Raw genomic sequence first — 24,245 nt, forward strand, 5'->3', positions numbered from 1 at the left:
TGTTGTGAGGGCATTTAAATGGAAAATCTTTTTATCCACCAAATATTTTCTCTCTCTCCTTTTTATGGCAATAATGGAAAAAAGTAAATTGACCAAAAACAGATAACAGTTTGAAACTTTTGGAATAAAAGATTAGCTTGATACATAGTATTAAATTAATAAAAACAAAAACAAAACCTGAAATGGTTACATGTCAGATTATTTCCACAATAGCATATGATGTTGTAAATACAGTGTACTTTTTGAGTGTAATGCTGGACAAATACACTGCTATCAGACAATTGGCTCAATGTTGTCAGGTGTGGCACCAAAATGAGTGATAGTTTCATATAAATCAGGTCCAAGGATTATGGAGCATGTTGGAAAATGTTGTCAGAAGATATTAGCCTGTATGTGTGGTCATCCTCTGACTGGACTTATAGGCCTGAGCGACACAAGTGTCTCAGAGATATCTCATCCATTTTAGCTAGCCAAGATCACTGTGATCACAATATTGGACAAAGGTACTATTGCTTGGTCCAAACGTTAAACATCAAATTGCGGCTTGCACTGCCAGAATATTTAAAAGAAAATATATTTTTGGGAACCTACTACTTCTACTGCATCTATGTTTACCACCAATCTCTTAAATGGATTGATTTGTATTCAATAAATGGCTCAAGGCGGTTAATAAACATGTGTCTATATTCGCTGCAAGTTTATCATTTTGCCTAAACATCACCGTATCTGCAGGCTGCAAACAATCTGATCTGACAAATCAAATTTGTATTGAACACTTGAGACTTCAGAAAATCTTGGGTGTGAATGGAAAACACAATGAATCCATCTCCTTGTTATGCAATTTCTGGGCAGACCACAGAATGACCAGTCTGAGATATTGCTCTTTTTCTCTCTATGTAACCATACTGCCAATCAGTGTCATCTACATGTGTGGGTACCTTGCCATTTGGAGATGAAAGGGTGTAGCTCTAAGGAGCAGAAAATTAAGTAATTGGGCTGAATATTGCTTGAACTGTTCTGGTTGAGTTAATCATTTAACAGGGTTTCCTATATCATTTCTATCAGGCATATGCATTTAAACAGAAATCTGTGTTAGTGGGCATTATAAATAAAGTAACAATTTCTCCCCCCAGTAACATCAAACATTCATGCACTATAGCCACAGTTACAATTCTGAATCACAAAAATGTAAGTTTGGTTGCAGAAGGAAATAACAAAAATTTTGTTTTGAATATTAAAAAGCTTTGTACGTCATTTGCTACGTTTTCTGCTGCTATATGGTGGAAACCAGCATTTAATCTTGTATGTATGGATGCAGTCTACTCACAAAGCACCATTAGTACACAAAGCACTTTAAAAAAACATCAAGATAAATTCAAAGGAAGAGGGCATGGCATAATATTTTCTGCATCACTAATGGTGTAGTCTTTTCAAAATGTACATACTTGTAAAACGTATCAAAAGTCTGACAACTCACTGTCTGCAACTGTTTGTTACCCCGAAACTTATTAGAACTAGATAAAAATGTAAAAATCTATGGATACATTTTGAAATGCTTGATACCGGTTGAATGAAATTTCAATAAATAATATTTAGTGCATTATTTCCAGCAGAAAGAAGCAGAAAAAAACATATGACCTGTAAATTGTGTTATAAATAATTGGCAAATATAAGTTGAAAACTAGCTCATTTCTCTCTATCATTCACTGTTCAGCTATTTGCCCCACTAAAACTGGGAGTACCATATCTGGTTTAATTCACTACTCCAGGGCCTGGCAAGGCTTTACTGCCAAAGTTATAACAGACCTGACATATGAATGAAGATATCAAACTTGATCCACGCTATTTTGGATGCATAAAATTTTTCTGTGGTGTATATATTATTCATGAAAGAAATAATACAGGAAAAAACAGTTTGTATTTCAATTTATCAACAAAAAAAAAAAAAAAAGTTGTTCACCAGCGTTGATAATCCCTTTGCCATGGGCAGCAGCCAGCTAGTGCAACAAGAACCCCAATAGTAGTTCTTTAAAACACTGGCAACATGGTCCCGTGCCACACTTGCAGAATGGTCCCTCTTCTTCTGAGTTTTGGAATATCACAGTGCACACCACTCAGAATAAAATAAACAATTTACTCTGCAGGTCCTCAACTACATCCTGTTGACAAGAGACATGTTTTACATATTCATCTCTGCAACATTTGATTGAGAAAGGTGTGACGACTTCTGCTAAATCCAGTGGGCTGGTAACACTATGCAGGCCTTAAAAGTTTTACATTTTCTCAGAGGGCTTATGAGCCAGGGGCCTCCCCCAAGCGTACTGCCCCAAAGAACGTTGTGTGTCTGCTCATGTTGATTGAGATATCTGCATGAACCATCTTTACTGCAATCTTCTGTTTAGCTTTTAAGAGGCAAACTCCAGCAGTGTAGCAGGTATTGAAGTTGGTTTTACCAGGTTCTATGCTTCGCGTGCATTGCAAAAATGGCTTCTCATCTACCACCACTTCATAACTGGCAAAGTCTGTAAAGTTGATATAGTAAACCTGTGGGTGGAAAGTAAACATATTAGCTGCTTTTTTTTTTTTTTTTTTTTAAAAAGCATGAGAATTAAGAAGTGCAAAACCAAACTGGAAGTGAGCTATGTACATTTCTAGGCCAGTTCTTTATGTACTTCAGGAAGTTATTATGGCTGCAAATTCTGCAAAAATCAAACATTTGATTGTAAACAATACAAGTCAATGTCGGTATAATACATTAACAGCACATTTTATAACTCAAATGTGCCATCTGAAATATTCTATTACATTACTAATATGTACCATTGCTTTCTGTGCAGCACATCACAAGATAATTTTTTGCTATTAAAAGGGCTGCATAATTGCAACATCCATGTGGCATAAACCTAACTACTGAAAATTAGGCATAGCTGATGAAGTACCACAGACCCAACATAAAGTTACCACATGTAAGATTTTGTAGCATTCACAAATATCTCTACTGTACAGTTATGGAACCTTCTATTTTGAGCCTCGTTATCAAAAGGGTCAGAAAACCATAAAGAAACAAAACTAAATTGCATGTTTATCATGTCACACACTTAGCTTAGGGATAGAATGACCAAACCTTAACAAAAAAAAAAAAAAAAAAAAAAAGGAAAAGCTAAGGTTCTAGCTAATATTCTAGTACATTCTAGAAAGCGATAGCTAGAATCTGACTGGTTGCTATGGGCAACACCATATTTCCTTTTCATAAGGTTTGATAAAGTTACCTCTTAGTAACTATAGGAGAAAGCAGTTAGCGATCACAAGTCACTCATTTACTAACCAAAGTTTATGTAATGCACATTTAATTTTGTTCAAACATGCCTATTTGTCTGCCTTGCATATTTATTATCTCTATCTAAACTCCTGGGAGAGCAGGCCATTCTCCCGCTTCCGCAGTGATGTGGGCAGGATGGGAGGCTGCATGACGTGAATTGAGCCATTTTGGCACCGCTCCATTTGGCAAAATGTTTCACATCATGCATCATGGGAGTAAAATGATGCAATTGGCCGCTTCTCACCACCCTCACTCTTCGCCTCTCCTCCGGGATGTCCCGGAGGGAAAAAGTAAAAAGTTGGCAAGTATATATATTTAATTGCATGGCAGGATCATTACAGATGGTCACAGGCACAATGTGTGACAAAGAAAAAGTAAAGGGGCACAACACATAAGAAAATAAACTTCTATCTGACCTGTCGAACTAGAGACAGAAAAATACATGGAGGAAGAGGAGGAGCTGATATACACTTTCTGAGAGGGCATTTTTGATTGACCTGCATCCAGCTAAACAAAAAACGGAAGCAAACCCATAGTAAAGGCTGCAATGGATTAGTGAAGGAGAAAAAGCATTTGTTGTACTGTTCGCCCACTAACATGTCTGGGACCTGTTAAGTTATGGTGCGGGTAGGCAAAGGCAATGTGATTTTTTTGTGTTTTATATTATTAGCGGGAATTTAGAGCCAAGGAAATGGGTGAGACCACATTAATAATGATCTATCTGATGGTGAATGGGCTTCACAAAAATGCAAGGGCTTCCTGTACTCAACTACTTTCACTACTATCACTGTCCAGGAAAAAGGCATAATTAGAGAATTCGGACTTCTATGTAAATAAATTGCAGATGCAATGCTTTAATATATAAAACAGATAAAATATGGCATACTTTAGGCTCCATTCTGTTTGAAATAATTTAATGACATTAATATGAATACCACTGAAATCTTTGCTGCCTTTCCAACAGTAATGTTGAGAGAAACACACTAATGTAAAACATCTACATAATTAGATGTGATGTTGATTTAAACTATGTTGTAAATATTAATATCACATCTGTGCTACATTTTTGGATGAGAAAATATGTTGTTTGCAACAGTTTAAGTGTGCTGCAAAAGTTTCTCCTAGGGAAAACATGGCATAAAATTAACTTGGTAAGCAATGCATCCAGTTACATTATGGAGTGCTACAAGTAGCATGTCATCTCTCAACTCTAAATCCATTCTAGCTGTAAAAGCCTTCTTAAAATATCCACGTTTCTATTTCACGCAAGAACATTAAGATGCAAGCATTAATCAAGGTACTGTTGGTGGAGACATTCAAACAACGTCTTAATTATTAGGCACACAATAAAATTTTTTGGGGGGAATTCTCTTATGGATGTCTGTCAGTGACATTTGGCTCCACAGCATTTAAAAGAACATGCATACTTGATCACAGTTAACCTTGTTTTCTTTCTAAAAATCATAATTTATTGATGGTCTTCTATCTAAAGGTTGAAAATAGGAGCTAGGCCCAAGACCGTACTCACTTCTACCTGACTATAGATGAGGTAGGTACCATCCACCAGAACCTCCAGTTCTCCGCTGCGTGTGTGTAGTTTAAACACCCTGTGGTTCATGGCAATCCTTGACCAGTCATGAAGGATTCCACCTGAAAGATCTCAGTGTGAGAGAATGGTAGTCACTCAATACATGTTGTCAATAGCAGCAAAGCATCAACAGATTATTTTGTAACAATTGCTGTTAAAAAGAAATTATATATACACATTATACACACACACACACAACACAGAAAACTGACTAGAACGTAATTAAGATAAATCAGAAGAGGAATCTATATAGGTCTTAATATATAACACAACATTCTTGCAAAGTTTTCACCAACTCCAAAATGTTGTGCAGCTTTAGTGCCTTTAGTAAAATAGAAGAAAAGTATGTAAGTGGCTTTCTTTTTCCTCCCTTTTATACCCCTATGTCATGTGGTTGCAGGATATGATCATCAGATAAGACCATACATTTATTTGCTTGTGACTCAGTGAAATGCCCAATCAAACCTGTGCATTAAAATTATTAAAGTAAAACAATAAAGATACCATGGCAGTATTCTCTCCAGGCTCTATTTGCCAGGTGCTCTGCCTGGCAAAAATACCCTGCTGCCCAGAACTAGGAACTCACTACTCACTACGACAAGCCGACCGACAGGCGGTGACCATTGCTGCCCGGCACTCATGTGATGCAGCTGAAAGACGCACTGCAAGGGTATTTTTGCGGGGGAGGGGGGGGGGGGAAATTTCAACTTGCCGCGCTATTTGGCTCATAGCATGGTAAGCGGATACAAAGTACAAGCATACTATAGAGTCTATTACTTTCTCTGGAGATGTATTATTCGGTCCTGAGCTAGATAAGATCATTAGCCAGGCCTCAGGGGGGAAAAATATTTTTCTTCCTGTGAATACTTCAAGATCTAGATCAGCCACATTTTGCTCCTTGCGATTCTCATGCGAATTTCTATCCAGATGGTCTAGAGGCCAGTCCCCCCGCAGGCAAATTGCGGTGGGAGGTTGGGCCAGAGGGAAAATTTGCAAGGGGGAGATAAGCCTGGGGACCCAGATGCCCAGAGGCCAGACTCCCTGACAAATCCTCTGCAAGACGGGCATTCTGCCCACACAGATTCTTCTGTGGTGGGAGTCCATTTACTTCTTTTCCGGGATCAGTAAATGCCGGGGTAATAGGGATACACTATGGACCTACTCGGTTTCTCACCTAGAAGACTGCAGGAAGCCCCATGGTGAACAGACAAAACTAAATGTGTTGCTATGTAGGAGGTTGCTCAGGCCCTAATTCGCTCTGGCGTGGTTGTTTCGGTCCCGGATCATCAAAGGAATTAAGGTTTCTATTCAAATCTTTTTCTTGTTCAGAAACCGGACGGTTTATTCAGGTCCATCTTGCATCTGAAGACTCTAAACAACCAGCTCAGGGTGGACAGATTTAAGATGGAGGCCCTGAAATCAGTGGTGAATGGCATGAAAAAGGAAGCGTATAAGGTGTTCCTGGATATCAAGGATACATATCTACATGTGTATTTGGGAAGGACATCATTGCCTTCTAAAGCTTGCCATTCAGTTTCACCACTTCCAATTTCGGGCGCTTCCCTTCGGGTTGGCTACAGCCCCAAGGGTTCTTCTCAAAATCATGACCAACATGGTGGCTCTGCTACAGTCAAAGGGAATCAGGATTATACCCTATTTGGACGATCTGTTAATAAAGGCAGATTCAAAAGCTGTTCTTCAGGCTCACGTGTAAGAGATTACCCGGACTTTAAAGTCCCACAGGTGGATTCTAAATCTAAAAAAATCCAACTAGTCCCATTGCAGCAGATGGTATTTTTGGGCCTATGTTTCGATACTCAAAAACAAGGTTTTCTTACCAGCGGACAAAATTTTGTCCTTGCAAAGCATTGTAAATTCTCTGTTGGCTCACAGACAAACGTCCATTCTTTTCTACATAAGAGTACTCAGAAAAATGGTCTTGACAATCAAAGTGATCCCATTTGCCCAATTTCAATCCAGATGGTTTCAATTGGAGCTGCTCTGCATGTGGAACAAGTCCCACCTATGTCTGTCCAGTCAGGTCTTACGCCTTTCTCAGAAGATGCATCATTTGCTCCTTTGGTGACTGAGAAGGGAGAACCTTGGAAAAGGTTGCCAATTTGCCATAGCTGAATGGACTCTGCAGACTACTGGCATCAACCTTTAAGACTGGGGGCGGTCATCGGTCAGCATCATTTTCAGGGTCTTTGGACTCCGGAGTAATCAAGACTTCCTATAAATGTACCTGAATTGCAAGCAGTATTTCGAGTGCTAATCACCACTGAACATTTTCTGTAAGAAAGGTCTGTAAAAATTAAAATCAGACAATGCTATAGCGGTGACATACCTCAACCACCAATGAGGGACAAGGAGATAACCCGCCATGGGAGACCAGCAGGATATTTTGGTGGGCAGAAAGGAATGTTCAGACCATCATGGCAGTCTTCATTCCAGGAGTAGCCAACTGGCAAGCAGACTTTCTCAGCAGGTAGACTGTTCACCCGGGAAAATGGTCTCTTCACCCAGAGGTCTTTCACCAGATTTTGAGCAGGTGGGGATGGTCAGACATAGAAATTATGGCCTGATGATTCAACCACAAGGTGGAACAGTTTTGTTTAAGGGCAAGAGACCCAAGGGCAGTCTTCGTAAATGACATGTCAGCCCCTTGGCAGTTTCACCTGGTTTACATCTTTTCCCCAGTGGCAATGCGGTTCTGAGGGTTCTGAAGGTGAAGCGAGAGGGGGTCCGGGTCATTCTGGTAGCTACAGACTGGCCGCAAACATCAAGGTACAGAGACGTTCTCACCATGTCAGCAGTTCAGTCATGGCGTCTTCCTCTCAGACCAATATTGTTAAGCCACGGACCTTTTCTTCACCAGGGTTTAAAGAGGCTGGCTTTGACAGCATGGCTGCTGAAGCTCTGATTCGGAGGTGAAAAGGTTTCTCAGATAAGGTAATCCAGACCATTCTAAAGGCAAGGAAGCAAAGTTCTGACTGGAAACTTGAAATTGCATTGCGAGAGGAAGGGGGATTTAACTACTACCTTTCAGGCACCCAGACTCCTCATGTTGTTACAGGATGGGCTGGATGCGGGGCTAAGACTTAGTGTCCTAAAGGTTCAGGTTTCTGCTCTGTCTTTTTTCAGAGAAGACTGGCTCTTTTTCCAGATATCAAGACGTTCTTGCAGAGGGTCCTGCACATTCAATCCCCTTACGTTTTTCTCGTGGCTCCATGGGATCTAAATCTGGTGTTCGATGCTTTACAGCATTCACCATTTTAACCATTGGATAAGGTAGAGTTAAAAATCCTTACCTGGAAGACTGTTTCTTCTAGCGATAGCAACAACGAGAAGAGTGTCAGAATTAGCAGCTTTGTCCTACAAATCCCCTTTTCTGATTTTCCATAAGGACAGAGTGGTCCTTTTGACCAGACCCTCATTCCAGCCTAAGGTGATTTCAAAATTCCACCTTAACGAAGACAAGGTCATTCCGGCTTTTGTCCATGGTAGATAGATCATGGTAGAGGAAGAGGGCTCTCTTCAATATCTGGATGTAGTCAGTTTTGAAGACCTATGTCCAGAGGACTCACAATATTCGCAAGACAGAAAGCCTTTTGGTCCTATATGAGGCCCATAGAGTGGTTCCCCAGCATCAAAGGTATCCATTGCGAGATGGATTACGGAAGTAATTCATCCTGCTTACAGGCGAGCAAGGCTTCTTGCTCCAGAGATTGCCAAGGCGCACTCCACCTGTTCAGCGGGGGCCTCTTGGGCGGCACGGCATGAGGCCTCAGTTGAGCAGCTGTGTCGGGCTGCCACCCGGTCCTCAATTCAAACATTCACCAGAATTTATAGGTTTAATGTGTTTGCATCTATGGATGCCAGTTTTGGGAGGAAGGTACTGCGCATCGCCTCTTCAGGGCATAAAAACCCTCCCATAAAAGGTAGCTTGGGGGATGTCCCCAATGTACGGGGTCACCCAATAGGAGGAAAGAGAAAACTTGATTTTATACTCAAGTTAAAACCTTTTCTCATACTCCATTGGGGGACACCGGATGCCTTCCCCCTTTTATGCTTTGGTTTTCTTCTCTTTTTTATTGGTGTTCTCCTACTCTGCAGGGCTTAGTTAGAAAATAACTAATTAGCGCAGGTGGGGCGTGTATGGAGGAAAAAGGGGAGAAGCTACACCTAAAAGGTTTTGAAATTTAAAGTGTCCTCACTTCAATACTACTCTGAATACCCAAATGTGCGGTGTCCCCCAATGGAGTAAGAGAAAAGGATTTAATGCAAGTATAACATTTAGTTTTAGTCACACCCCAGTTATGCTTTTGGAGCTGCAAAATAAGTAATCAATTGACATCCATTGTCCAGCTGGCATAGTTCGTAGCAATAGCCATTTTTAACTAAAACTTTATAACCCCATTCATGCGACTTTATCTGTTTCTATGTATTGATCTATCCGTCCACCCTGTATACTTGTTGCCTTTTTTTTCAATTCACATTCTTTAGCATTCATGAACATTAGCGGATGTTAATGTTCATGAATGCTAAAGAATCCTGGGAGGGATAACGACTTTCATTCACTAGAACATCTAACATTCCTATACATAACTTATTTAATCAGTACATTTTTCATATCTTCTAATAGATTTTCAAGATTTATTACAATTATGGTGTATTGTTCATAATTCTCTCTGTTGTTTTACCTCACACTATACTCGCTACATCAGTATATAAATCAGGAGCAGGGTTTTCCATAGGCATTGGCTCATGGGGCTGCTTGATGTGTTTTTTTGGTGTGCTTCTTGGTGGCTGGGCCATCCCCAGGGACTGGCACTGACAGTACAAACATATGTTACAGATTTACAGTGTAGCTGGGGCAGTACATGCATTGCACCACCCTGTCACCTCAGTAACTATGTGCTGAGCTCCTCCAAATCAGGGCTCAACACATAGTCCTCTGACGCTCAGCCTCACGTGACTGAGGCCGAGGGATCTGGGAATCCATCAGCTCAGTATTGGGATGATGAGCATGAAAGAGGAATGAGAAGGAGGAAGCAGGAGTACGGAGAAATGAATGGTAACTCCATTCCCATGTTCTCGGTTCCCAGAACATATGATTGAATAACTGGCATGGACAGTGAGGCTTGTTGACTGATCCATTGTAATGGAGATAAGCCGGAGGCAATGACATGCGGTTGAAAAAGAGCAAAAAGAAGACTGGATACAGATACCTAAATCATACAAGTAGCTGTATGGATATGTAAACCACTCTCCGGCAAGTATATATGGATGGGTTAGAGCTGTTTTGGCAGCACTAGGGGGAATCTACTCAATATTAAGCAGGTGGTTTTAGAGTTGTTACTGATCTTAGTGCTTTTCAGTAGATATAAGCTAATTTTGCTCTCAACTACACGTGTGCACATGCCCATAATAAAGATAGTCCACTTTATAGCAACAACGTCCTGAGGAATCTGGCATCAAGACATTAGCAGCAGATCATTTGAGTCCTGTAAGTTGTGAGGTACCCATCCATGGCTTGGACATGTTTTTCCAGGACAACCCAAAGATCCCAATAGGCATCAATGAGCCTTGAGCGCCCATATCCCTGTCGCAAGTTCAATAATTGTCTTTCCATGGACTACTTTTGGTAGGTACTAACCACTGCATACCGGGAACACCCCACAAGACCTGTAGTTTTGGAGATGCTCTGACCCAGTTGTCTAGCCATCACTATTTGGCCCTTGTCAAAGTCGCTCAGATCCTTATGCTTGGCTATTTTGCCTGCTTCCAATACATCAACTTCAAGAACTGACTTTTCATTTGCTGTCCAATATATTCACCCTTTGGCAAATGGCATTGTAATGAGATAATCAAAGCTATTAACTTAATGTTGTGGCTAATGTATGTATGATTCGCTCTCCCTCCCTCTATGGCGCATATATATATATATATATATATATATATATATATATATATATATATATATATATATATATATATATATATATATATATCTAATATCTCTCTCTATCTCAAAAGTAAAGAGCAGCTTATTAAGCAAAACAAAGTTATACCTGCTTTATCTTACTTGCAATGCATTTTGCATAAAACATTCAAGGGATTGTTTTTGTTTAATTTGAACAATAGCATCTGTTGAATTGTTGATGTTAGTGTCTACATGTAAACAGCTATGTTTAAAAGTATGTGTTTTTTATGTTTGAAAGCCACCCCTGCTCTCAAGAAGATGTATTGGCATTGGGAGGGTGGACCTATTGTTAAAGATAAGGGCATGTCCACCACAATGTTCAGGCAACCTAGTTGTGAGCACAGGTAGGCAGAGGCAATGTGATTTATTTTCTTTTTTTACAATTCTATGGAAAATTGAGAGGCAGTGGGAGATTGACAGTAAATAAGTCCCCAGTAAGAATAATCTGTCAGATAGTGACTGTTTCATGTAACAGAAATGTCTTCCCAAACTCAACTATATCATTGGAATGCCAACACTAGGAACTCCCTGTTGCTGGATTAAGCTGCACCAATAAGCAATGTGTGTACTCCATCCATGGGTGTGCCGACGGTCTACTTGTGTTTGCTCATCTACTATTGAAATGCTTATCCTGTGGATTAACTCTGCTTACTGTGACCCTGCCTACCCTGGTGCATTGGCCTTGCTTACCACCATTGTGGCTAAAGCTAATGGTGTGCTAACCCCGTCTACTTTTGTGGTAGTCCCACCTACATGAGGCCACTTTCAGAATATTTTCCAGGGCCAATTTAAGTTCCCAATCTTCCACAGTATATAGTGTTCACTTTATTTGTAAGATAGACAGGTATAAAAAAAAAAGTCACGACTGGATAATTGGCTATAAGTTAGCATCCTTAATTAAGACACATCTTTGTTCAAACAAACTGGTTAAAAATAAGGTCAAGTAAAAGTCATTGGTTTCTTACCATTTTTCACTTGTATTGCTGAGCCTTGACCTTGTAGGTGAACGACAGCTGGCTGCAAAGTAACAACAGACAAATAACTAAGAAACTTTGACATAAAAATATTAACATATAAGGCAATTCTTTTTACAAAATATTTTGGTATTCCTTTTGAAACCAAAATGTTAAGTAATGTCCAAGGAACAGATACAGTGTTGCAGAAGACAAAGAAAACATAACCATAACTTTTATCTTCATCTTAGACAAAATATATCCCAAACATAAAATTATAGACTGCAAAAAAAAAATCATCCCACTAGCTTTTTTCTTCTGTCCATACATTCTGCTGTTTAACCGAGTAAAGGGATTTACTAAGCTATTATACAAAGTACATAAATAAGGGCCACAAAACCTAAAATACTCGCTGCTTTATATAAAAAAGCAATAGCATTAAAGATATATAGGAAAAAGCATGTATACTGTGACAGAAATTGAGATATTTAACATAGTCTTTACATTTGCTGTACAGCTGTTTTCATAAGGATTCATCCACACAAGTGGAACACTACCATTAAGATCCAAACTAAAATCAACAAGAGAATGCCAGCAAGGCATCTATTGAAATGCCAATTTGAAAATGGCAAGTCTACCTCTATCTTCTGGTTGGCGGAGAGCAGCACAGCTTTAATGAGCAATTGGTCAGATATATGTTGCACAGTGAACATCATGTCTCTAATGCAAGCATACGCTTACCTGGGGTGCAGCTGATGAGAGGAAAGCAGATGCTCTTCTTCCAGCCTTAACAAGACACATCTTTTTAAGTGAGGATAAGGAGTCTAGAAATGATTATCCTTATACATGGGTTTACAGGAGCATCACTGGAGTTGATCACAAAAGGGCAGCAAAATGTATACTGCCCATATTCAAACAAATTTGCCTATCCTACTACAATCTGCAGCTATATTAATATTTCATACATGTTAATATAATTCTCCTGCCCTGTATTATAATGTGATGACGCTGAAGCTATTAGAACCATATAGTCCAATTAGGGTGATCAATTACATTACTTTCAGCTATGTGATCTTGCGATCTTTGAGCCTAATGGCATACTGTTACATAACCACAAGTCTCAGATGACACAACTACCGAGTGCTTAATGAATAGTCAATATGATAACTAGAGATGTTCACTGACCCCCGTGTTTTGGTTTTGAATCTGGATTACCGTCGTGCTTTGGTTTTGTCAAACCGCCAATGTGTGTTTTGGTTTTGTTTGGTTTTGTTAAAAAATCAATGTTTTTGGGCATAAAATAACCTAATTTAGTGCTCCACCTGTTTTTTGGATAAGTAAGGAAATTCTAAAGCTAATAAATCAGGAAGAACAGTTTAATCCCTGGTAGGCCGTCCTTAATTCTGCACACAAACCTGATTGTCTTCCTCTTCATCTTAGCCTATTGGAAATGCAGCCATTGTCTTTGGGTGTATATTACACCCTACACTTATAGTTAAATTTATAAAGAAATGGACAAAGGCAGTTTGGTTTCAGTCTCTATAGCCCCCCTCCACTTGTAGTTGAATAGAAAAAAAGCAGCCTGCATAGACTGTAGAATTAGAATATAAATAGAAATTGAGAAAGGCAATTTGGTATCTGTCTGCATCATAATCATCAACATCATCATTAGTACCATCGTTGCCTACACAAATCTCCCCCTCACCCTCTTTTAATTCCAAAGTGGCATCCTCAATTGGTGTATCACCGGCTACACTCGGGCTGTTAAGGCACACATCAGCAGAACTGCTGAAAGGACCCTTCTTTATGGGTACACGGTCACTAACAGAATGCTCACGATTAGACATACCACTGGTGGATGGACTCTTCACAGGGATTGGTGTCATTTCTGATTCAGAGCATACATTATCCTCTAATGCCTTACTGTTTTCTTGCAGCTCGGCTTTCCCATGTAACAGTAGTTGTGCACCACTTTTAGACTCCAAATTACTTGGTCTTGCTTGGTCATGAGTGACCGTACAAGAAGGAGGCTCGGTAACATTTTTGGATCTGACACTAATAGAGGAAGGCGAAGGCCTCATTCTTTCTTTGCCACTGCGTGTGTAGAATGGCATGTTGGCAATTTTTTTCTTTTTTTTTTTTAATCGGCACTTAACTTTTCCTCAGTTACACTTCTTTTTCGCTTCAACACAGTAAAAAAATTTTGTGTGTGTGTTTTTTTCCCTGATTTAAAAAGACTATGTACTTTGACATCACCTTTCCCAGATGACGTACTCGGAACACTACCATCAGGACTGGTGACAGAACTGGGTTGCTGATTCTGCTCATATGTGGACTGCTTTGAATCCATTTTAATGAGGCCAAAGCACTTGTAGTGCCAAAATTGTATTAGATAGATACTGCTGACAAATATGACTTGACAGCCAGAAAAATTACTGCAAAAGAATGGGGAATAAGGGACACCCCAAAAGCACTTGGAGTGCCAGAAATTGAAAAAACCCTCCTCTATCCTCCTCTTACTGCTGTAACAATTGGTATTAATATTAGAATTGTATAGAATAGAAACAATAATGTGTCAAATTATTGCTCTGTCCCTGCGCTGATATAGCCTGTGACCTAACCCTGCTCTCTCCCTCTGTCAAATGGCGATGGATTGCTGTGGAGGCTGGTATTTATGCTTTTCAAATCTCGCGAGAACCGAGCTCAGAAATACGAATACGTCACAATGACGTATTTCCTCGATTTCGATCCCAAATAGGCGGGAGAGTACAGAGCCTGCTCGGCTCGGTACTCGGATAGGCGAAATTCGGATGGATTCGGATCTCGGGGAACTGAGCCCGCCCATCTCTAATGATAACAATCCAATTGATATGGAGTAGTCACTTGTGCTCCTAACTCCCCCCCCCCTACTTAACTGTAAAGTTAATGTTTAATAAGAAAATATAGTATTTCTATTGGCAATAAATGCAATGTAGAGGGAAAAACAACACTTCTTAATGATCACATTTAAGCTTACAGTATTTATACTAAGTAACAAAATAAATAAACCAATTTGAATTCTTCAAAAGCATATCCTCTCAAGCAACCAGAATTAGGAGATCCCCCAAAAATATTTCAACATTAGTGTCAAGATTTCATTTTTTTTTTTAAAAAAAAAGGGGGGAAACAAGATGCCATAAAAAGGAACCTATTTCTTCTTAAGTGCAGAAATATTTGTCTCATGTAAGTATCTGATTCCTGGTGTTGCTTAAGGTTTCTTGTCTAAACTGTTCTTCTATTAGAAGCCTTAGAGCACTGCCTGGTGAAAAGCTTAGTTATCAATGTAATAATGGGATACTTCTAGGTAAACAACTTCCCATCATGCAATTAGTTTTACTGTTTTTGTATTATGTTATTCATATTTCCTTGGTTGATTCTCTCTGGTTCCTAACAAATTACTGGTATGGTGATACTGAATAATCATGGTCTTTTTTATTTCGTATATTGTGTAAGCAACTGTCAGACCAAAAACTTTTCATTAACATAATAAAAATGTAAAAAACCTACTGTAACGTGCATCCTGCAGAATTCTAACAAAGTAAATTACTGAAGATTAACCATAACATAACAACTAAGATGCTTAACAGGTGATATTAGCCACTGTACAGGGATTAGAAGGTGGAAACAATAGTAATTCTATCTTTTATGTTTTATTTATATCATCTCTACATTTCTCTCACTGTATTGATGTCCTGGTCTATAAACTCAATGTCTTGAGTAGTCCAGAAGTGATGGTCAGAATCTGGAGAATTAAGTTTGAATGTCATCTGCTTAGAGGCGATACTGAAACCCAATGGAATCATTTACTGACTTGTCTATTTATACTGAAATTAATTGCAGACTTCAGGTTAGGTTTACTATAACACTGCACATTGCTAAACCATATTTTGAGAACATAATAAAGACTTAACACAAAGTTATTTCAAATGAATTACTGCACAAAGAGCTGGTGATGCACAAATGTTGTGTAGCACTTTCTAGGAATGCATCCTATGAAAGTCACCTAATAAGTCGACTAAAACTCAGGTTGGTGGTTTTCTAAGTTGGTGCACATAGGCCTATTGGAAAAATTGTCACCCTAGGGTTTTCAGCCTCAACCAGAGAAGATCTGTCTATAGGACAGAGAAAACCCTGGTACTTCATACAAGAGGTCACCATCTTTCAGGATTGCCTACTCAGGGGATGAGGGCTTTCTCCATTACAAGGCCACAGTGTAAGTTACAGAATTCACTGATATTACAATGTTCAAGGTTATTCTTCCATTAAATCATGTAAGCTGTTGCCTAATATCCAAGTAGCACAAAGAACGTGTCTTACCTGTGTCTCTCTAGGACTGGTCCTGTCTGCAGACCCTGCTGGAATGAAAATAAATAAATAAAATAAACTATACACAGAACCATCCTGTTAAAGCAAATAGATATCTTTTTATAGAAATAAACCTGTGGGCCCTTGATTTCCAGGTGGTCCTTGAGGCCCCGGTGGCCCAGGTGGTCCGGGTGGACCCATAGCATTTGATCCTGGTATTCCAGGAATGCCTGGGATTCCCGGAGGTCCAGGTGGTCCAGGTGGCCCTTGAGGACCTGAGGGCCCTGGAGGTCCTGTAGGCCCTTGCGGTCCTACCTTCTTTCCTAAAAATAAATAAAATAAATATATATCTTATATTTGGATAAAAAAAAATATATATTCTGCATTATTTTAAATATATGCAGTTGTCGCAATGTGTCAATCTCTAAGCAGGCAACTAAACTACGTCATGTAAGACAATTAGAAGTCAGTTATCATTTACGTTTAGTAGAATATAAACAACATATTTAGGTTATCATACATTCTGAAGTATATTTTAAAGTATTTGAGTTTTGTTTCATATGTACAGTGGCAATATGACATTTCAGAAAAATATAACACTAGTCAGCTAGATACCACGAGCTGGCACATAGTCACCAAAAGACAAAGGGGGTTCGGTTAAGATAAATGGGGAAAGACAGTCATGATTGCCAGCAGCTGACGGTCTTAAGATTGCTTTTTACAGTGTCTAGCATCTTTCATGTCTCCATCTTCCACTCTCTCTCCTTATTCCAACCACATCTACAAATATTATTCTGCTACTTTATGCATCATTTGTTCTCCATCCACACATATGAAATTGTAAGCACATTTTGATAGGTCCATTGTTATCTTCTGTTTATTTAATGTCACTTTATGCAATTTATTTGTATCATGATCCCCTCAATGTACAGTGCTGCATAATATACACCAGCTCTTTATAAATAAATAATAATAATCAAACTCCTAGAAATAGGAACAAATGTGGCAATGATAACAAGACAAATGTTAGAAACTCCAGATAAGCAGCACTGGATGAAATAAACCTCAAACTAACACACTAAATCAGTGGTTCCCAAACTTTGGCAGTTCGCGGCACCCTTAGAGTCTCCAAATTTTTTCAAGGCACCTCTCCAAAATAATTATTGAGCAGTCCTGTTTTAGAAGTAGTTGGGTCAAAAAATTGTAATAAGTATTTAGGTCAGGACAGAAATACTTATTTAGTTGTATGCAAAAATGCCCCCTCTGCATCCAGACACTCTGCCCTCTGTCACGCTGTCCCCCCCTCCTCTGCCCTCTCACGCTCTCCGTCACCCGCCCTCTCACGCTCTCCGTCACCCGCCCTCTCACGCTCTCCGTCACCCGCCCTCTCACGCTCTCCGTCACCCATCCTCTGCTCTCCGTCACCCATCCTCTGCCCTGCGCCAGCCATAAAAAAAAAAAAAAAAAAAAAAAGAACACAGAAACTTACCAATCCGTCGGGTGCCGGGACCCAGCAGCCTCCTCTCTCCCGCAGCTTGTTACTGACGTCGATATTCAGTGACAGCTGCGGGAGAGAGGAGGCTGCTGGGTCCCAGCGCCCGACGGATTGGCAAGTCTCTGTGTTTTGTTTTTTTATGGCTGGCCCGCGGCACCCCAGTGACAGCGCCGCGGCACCCCTGGGAGCCGCGGCGCACAGTTTGGGAACAGTCGCACTAAATAAAGCACTATAAAAAACAATTCCATATCAGTACCAATGTATGGTGTTTGTCACAAACTATATTTTGCCAACAGTCTAGAAAATATTGGGGCTGATGCCATAAACATTCAATGGCTGCAACAGCTTTAGGTCACTTACCATACATTTATTTCAGAAAAACAGTGTGTCCCACTTTGTTTTTTACCACACTGATGAGTCTATTGTAATCATTTTGACATCTGATGTGTACGTATAACAAAGATTGAATGTATGAAAAAAGCAAAAATAATGCACATGCAGTTTACTGTGTTTTTTGGAGTCATTTTAAGGAGTTCCACTGGACTCTTAGCTCAGGTTCCCTGATTGTGCGATGATCAAATGACCAACTTATTAAAAATGCATTCTTTGTATTGAGGTTTATATCCATTTGGCTTAACATGTTTTATAATATGTGAAACCAACATTCCCTGTTTGTTTACAGAGTACAAATTGAGTTAGCTAGAAAAAAAAAATGAACAAAAAGACATCCTGTGCACTTACCAATGTGGGCATACCCTTCTTCTACCTCATATCAGATTTTTATTTTTTTTTAATTGGTTTGGGTTGTGTATTAAAATGCTGAACTGCCATGGCAGCCTATAAATCCTAAATGTAGCTGCAAAAGTAGTCCTCAATTACTTTAAAAGAGTGGTAATTAGCACAAACTTCAGTGACAGTTGAACTTGCTAACTTTCATGAGCAACAGTGTCTAAGATGATCTCAGCATGTAACTGCAGAAAAGAATTCTTCAGCAAAGGGCAGCAGTGGGTGAAATCACATATTCCAGGATTGTGATTTTTGTGCTTGAATTTGAAATGCAAGGCAAAATAGCTAAGCAACTGCAAATCAATTGACTGCAAATTTCAACCCGTGGCTTGAGCAGCTAGTTTCCAACAAGAACTCTAAAGAGCAGGCTATCATAGTCAGATTGTCACACCTGGCCATGCAAGTTTGTAACTCCAGTGGTACAAAGAGCATTGGCAATGGACATCCTACACTATGTGCTCGACAAACGGACAAGTGTGCTTGCCCTCAGTGCTTGTTTCCAACTATGATGGGTTCTGGTGATTCTGTAATGTGTGGCACATTTCATGGCATGACTTGGGAGCAAGGTCAATAAGTGATCATATTCACCTCATGTTGCAGTTTTGCACTGTTGGGAGCGGTGTCTTCCAGTATGACAATGTAGCTATCCACCTATGTGTGGCCACCCAATGGTTTTAGGAGCAAGACACTGATTTTATATTATTATTAACCTTTATTTATAGGGCACCACATGAAGTCTGCGGCATCATACAGAGGGAAACCAATAGTACAATAAAGTAAACAAATAACACTACAACTCTCAACACAGCTACAGAGGTGCAAGGGGTATATTCAGCGCAAGTTGAAACCTGTGCCATTAGCGTGTGTAAAACTAACAGGTTTAGAGCCACTGAAAGAGGTACAAAGACAATGGAGGAGTGGAGTCAATGGGCAGAGAGCCCAGGGAGGAGCTGCGTAGTGTCGATAGTGAGCAAAAGCTATAGATAATGAGAACAAAGAGGGCCCTGCTCACTAGAGCTTACAACCTAAAGGGAATAGGAAAGACAAACAGTTGACATATGGGGGCGAGTCAATGTAAGGGGATCTGAAAGCAAGAAATAAGAGTTGAAGATATGGAGGATGAAAGAGGGTAGGGTATACTACATGGTGCAATGGTTAAATGGAAGACTGGTAGGACTGGCATTTATGGGATATTCTGAGACACATTTCACCCCTACATTGAGTAGATGTCCCATTAGTGTGTGTCGTGGATGTATGGTACTGCATCCCTCATGTGCAATTCCAAAGGTGGCAGCCTCAATGTCACAGTGCATGCAAACACCATGTGGTGGCTCAACACCTTACTAAGTGACTTTATATTTGTTTTACCATTTTTGTTGTCTACTACCTATAACTGAATAATGGGTTCGTTCAGGGCATCTGTCAGGTTTGTCAAAGTAGAAGATATTTCAATATCTGATAATGAGACAAATCATTTGCCCCCATCAGGTCCAAAGACAGCATAACTCTGAATCTCCTGCAATGTTACTGAATATCACTTCCTAGAGAAACAAAAAAATAATAATAATAAATAATAATAAAATAAAGATTTTAGCATTCAGGCCCCTTTCTGATTGTATTCATGAAAATATTTTGGAAGAGTATTGCATTAAATCTTAAAATGTGGATGTGATTTATCAAATGTTTGTGGATGTGTTTTCGTTTATAAAGAAATTGAAAGCTATTGGAGATAAAGATGTAGGAAGACTGTTCTATGCACACCAGTTTGTGTGTTTAACCCTTAAAGTGCAAAGAATGTAAGTGCCAAGAATATGACTGCCAATTTCTCATCAGGCAGGGTTAGAAGTATCAAAATTGTTGTTGTGGCATTAATACTGACATTCCCAGTATAAAATATATTATTTTTTATATTTTTTTTCCTCAAGGCATTCTCCTTTCCAACTGTTTTGTATTTAAATCAGAGATTTGCATGGGGGAACATATCTTCAATGCCCCCTACTTTCCACTGTATACCAAATGATAGAGTGGGGAGGAGGTGGACCCAGAAATGGTCAGATAAGATGAGACCATTCCAATACAGTTTCTTTAATACCCAAAGAGTAGCAGCAGGGTCTCACCAATGTGCGCCATCATATTCTACATTACTGCTGATGGCGGGGAGGGTGGGACTAAATCTTACTGAACCAATGTCTCACAATAGTGCAACTTTAAAACCTAAGAGACCCCTGAGAAACTTAGAGGCTTATGCTGATAATCATAAAACAAGACACAGCTGTTAAGGACCCAAAGCTTGCTGCAGAAAATACTGGACACATATCAAGTGAATTAACTTTGTTGTGTTCCCCCATCCAGGAAACGTTTATTTCTAATTGAAGCTGAATTAATCTTAAAACATTAAATCCATAATCGTATCACCTAGGAACACTAACAAATTAAGGACAGTGCATTTGGGGAAGAGCTCAAGATGGGTGACCTCACTGTAAACTGTACCCTATATAACTAATGCTATACTCATAAAATAATCTGTACTATCACATGGGAAGTTTAACCTCAGCAGTGTCCTCATTTATTCTCTGTGAAATCTGCAATGAGCTGGTGAATGGCAAACTAAGCAACACAACAGAATCTCCACTAGATGCATCATCATCATAATCATCATCATTTATTTATTTTATAGCGCCACTAATTCTGCAGCGCTGTACAGAAAACTCATTCACATCATCCACCTCTACTACAAATCCAGACACAGTAGAAATCAGGACTGCCATCAAGTCCATCCAATCTGTCTGGATGGCAAAAGATAGATGATCTCCAGACAAAACTTAACTGAATAAGGTATAAAATAACAGCGATACAATATGCAAATGCACAACAGATGTGAAACAGAGGATCATAGTAGTGGAAGCTAGTACTACAGCTAACCACTCCGCTATTGCAATTTGCACAGGCAAATTAAAGATCTAAGTCTGTGCCAAGTATGGCAAAAGCTTAACATGAGAATTGTGGGTTTACCAGAGATACTGGAAGAGTCTGCACAAACAGCATTGTTCGAAACACTGATAACGTTCCAGACCATATACAGTTTTCAGAATATTTGTGGTAGAAATAGTCCATACGATCCCAGGACAACCCATTAATGCCATGATCTCATCCAGGCCCTTCATTATGAAAATACTAAACTACAAAGATGGTGATCAATTGCAGATGTTCATACTAGAGAATGGACATAAACACTGAGAATCCAAGATGATACAACCAGATTCTTCATGGAATCAGAATAGTAAACATTCTGGTTGCATACAATGCAAAACCAAAATGACTAAGTCATTCGGGCCTCACAAAGACCTATCTATGCCATGTAATCTGTGAGTCAGGGGCAGAGATATGGTTACACAGGATGGCCAATAAAGAGGATTTGAGTGACACTCCTGCAGTTGCCCTACACCTTTCTTTTCTTAGCCTCTTCTCACCACGACCTTGTAATCCATCTCCCAGTTACTTTCAAATACTCAGACTTTTAAAAAAAATCCATAGATGAAAAGTAACTAATAACTCTTCCTAAAATTGTGTGTTTGTACTAGTATAATTTACCTATACCTTTTCCCTCAATATTGATTTACTTTTATCAGCATAACTGGCCCTGTCTCAATTGTAGAACCTGAGCTACCTATTAAGACATTATATATTAGTGCTAACAATAATGATTTAAGAATGGGCAGCATAAATCTCCTTACAAACTGTAAAACCTATTTTAATTTGTATTTATGCTTACATTGCGCATTCTCATCCAGCTGTTGTGGATCTGCAAATATGCTTGAACTTGTAGTTCAAACACATCTGGACATCCTCACGTTCACAGTTCTGCTCTATATAGCACTGCCTAAGATCATCCACATGGGCTGTTCTTACCATTTGGCACTAGCACCACAATAAAGACTTTTTAGTCATTCACTTGCAGTTCCCCAGTATTCAGCTGCGCGTGTTACATCCGTTTTTCATTTAAACCTGGGATGTGAGCACAGCAATATGATTAACACAGAATGCATGTGCTGTGTATGTTTCACTCATCTAACATGGGTAGTATGATTTTATGAAGGTGCTATCTGGTGGCAGAAAAATATATTGCAGGGAATTTTAATATTATGAATTCGCATAAAAAAAAAATAAAAGAATTCCTGCAATATATTTTTGCTCTACATACTGTGTTTCCTTAAAGAGTAAATGTATATTGCATAAAAGAAGTTGTGCAGTTTAACACTCAATGCATTTGTGTTTTAATGACATTTTATGTAATCTTATAGTTTCAACATGCAGAGGTTCTGAATGTCACCTCCGATAAAGCTTCAGGCCACTAAAAACAAATCTAACGTGATCAGCAATATATTATACCTGCCACAACCATGTAGATCTCTGACCCTGTCCACATAACAATGGGGGCGTTAATCTGCTCTCTCCAATCACCCATTCATTGCTGCATGCACCAATGCAGAACGGGAAATACCTCCCAACTTCCTGACCTTTTGGACAAAGCTGTCCTGATTAGAGCAGCAGGTCAGAGCCCTCAAATCGGGACTGTTCCACTTAAATGGGACATTTGAGAGGTATGATTTATGTAAATGTGAAAGCCACTTTGAGAACACTAAAATTCTCCAAAGAAGAAGGTAGTATTCTCGAACCTGATTGGTTTACACAGATAACATTTGCCATATAACCATATTTATCTATCTCACTGCAAGCAACTGTATTCTGACATCCACAATTTTAGATAGTGAAAGGTTCCTTTTCGACCAAACTATACAGACATTGATTGCAATCTGTTTGGACAGAAACAGTCAACGATTTTATCAGACTGGTTGGGAAATATGGTATGCTGCTGACTGGGCCAAACAACCAGATCATTTATGTGTGATATTACTAAGAAGTAGTCTGATGTTCATGTTAGAAAGTCTAAATGAAACTCCTTTCTCAAATACAATTAGTTTTGCTAAGCTCCAAAAGCTTTTACAAATTGCGAGCATCAAATTGTATTTTGGCCACAGATTCCAAATGAGGTGTGCATGTGTAGATAATTTATTGTTTTCGTATACTCAGTGGGAACATATTATGTATGGAATAGTAAGCTTACTTCAAGAGGTGAGCATACTGTAATATACACAAAACAGCATGAAGCAAATGAATAACTAAAAATGTTTGTCTTTCATGTTTTACTTATCTATGATCACTTGTGTATCTTGTGACCTATTTCTATTCTGATTTTCCACACTATACTGATGGACAAATTTACAGTTGCCTTTGTGGAATGGAGCTGATCATGGTGCTGAAAGTGGATTATAAGGAAGTTAGAGTCCTTAAACATGTGTATGAAACATGTGATTTTGCTTAGATCTGTGTTTTATACTTAGTCCTGAAGTAGGTGTGAAGGAATAGATAGAGATTTAAAGCTATAATCACATTTATTTATTTCAATGGTAAGTGCTCCAACAATAGTTTTAAAAGGATGGGTCTTGAAAATGCTGTGATTTACATTAAATTGTGTGGACAGATACACATAAAATGTGGGGATGTTTACCTGTCATAACAAATGCTTCACTATACCCATATTTACACATATATACATTTTTATGCAAGTGCCAAAATACTTTTACTCTGCTCTCAATGTCATTTTACCATGATTTCCAGAGGTGAAATTAGATCTTGATGTAGTGAGGGGGTTCATAAATAAAGCCTCGCATATTAAACACATTACAAAAAAGATGTCAATATGCTGAGAAAAG

At 39.1% G+C, this 24,245-nt stretch overlaps 1 protein-coding gene across 8 annotated transcripts in view; it reads right to left on the bottom strand.

Annotated features, from left to right (window-relative positions):
* Positions 1–1,909: 1,909 nt before the first annotated feature.
* LOC142100743 (NALCN channel auxiliary factor 2-like) overlaps positions 1,910–24,245 on the bottom strand; it is a 471,729-nt gene continuing 449,393 nt past the window's right edge. For 2 of the 8 annotated variants that reach the window (XM_075184520.1, XM_075184524.1), the window contains exons 4-8: positions 16,325–16,513; positions 16,203–16,237; positions 11,859–11,910; positions 4,848–4,969; positions 1,910–2,544 (exon numbers count right to left, since the gene is read on the bottom strand). In XM_075184520.1, the coding sequence (XP_075040621.1) occupies positions 2,293–2,544; positions 4,848–4,969; positions 11,859–11,910; positions 16,203–16,237; positions 16,325–16,513 (650 nt within the window). In that variant the 3' untranslated portion in view covers positions 1,910–2,292. Of the gene's footprint in view, positions 2,545–4,847; positions 4,979–11,858; positions 11,911–16,202; positions 16,241–16,324; positions 16,514–24,245 lie in introns of all 8 variants that reach the window. The other 6 variants (XM_075184517.1, XM_075184523.1, XM_075184521.1 and 3 more) reach the window with 5 other exon arrangements.

Source organism: Mixophyes fleayi, chromosome 9, assembly GCF_038048845.1.
Source record: "Mixophyes fleayi isolate aMixFle1 chromosome 9, aMixFle1.hap1, whole genome shotgun sequence".
In the NCBI taxonomy this organism is placed as follows: Eukaryota; Metazoa; Chordata; class Amphibia; order Anura; family Limnodynastidae; genus Mixophyes; species Mixophyes fleayi.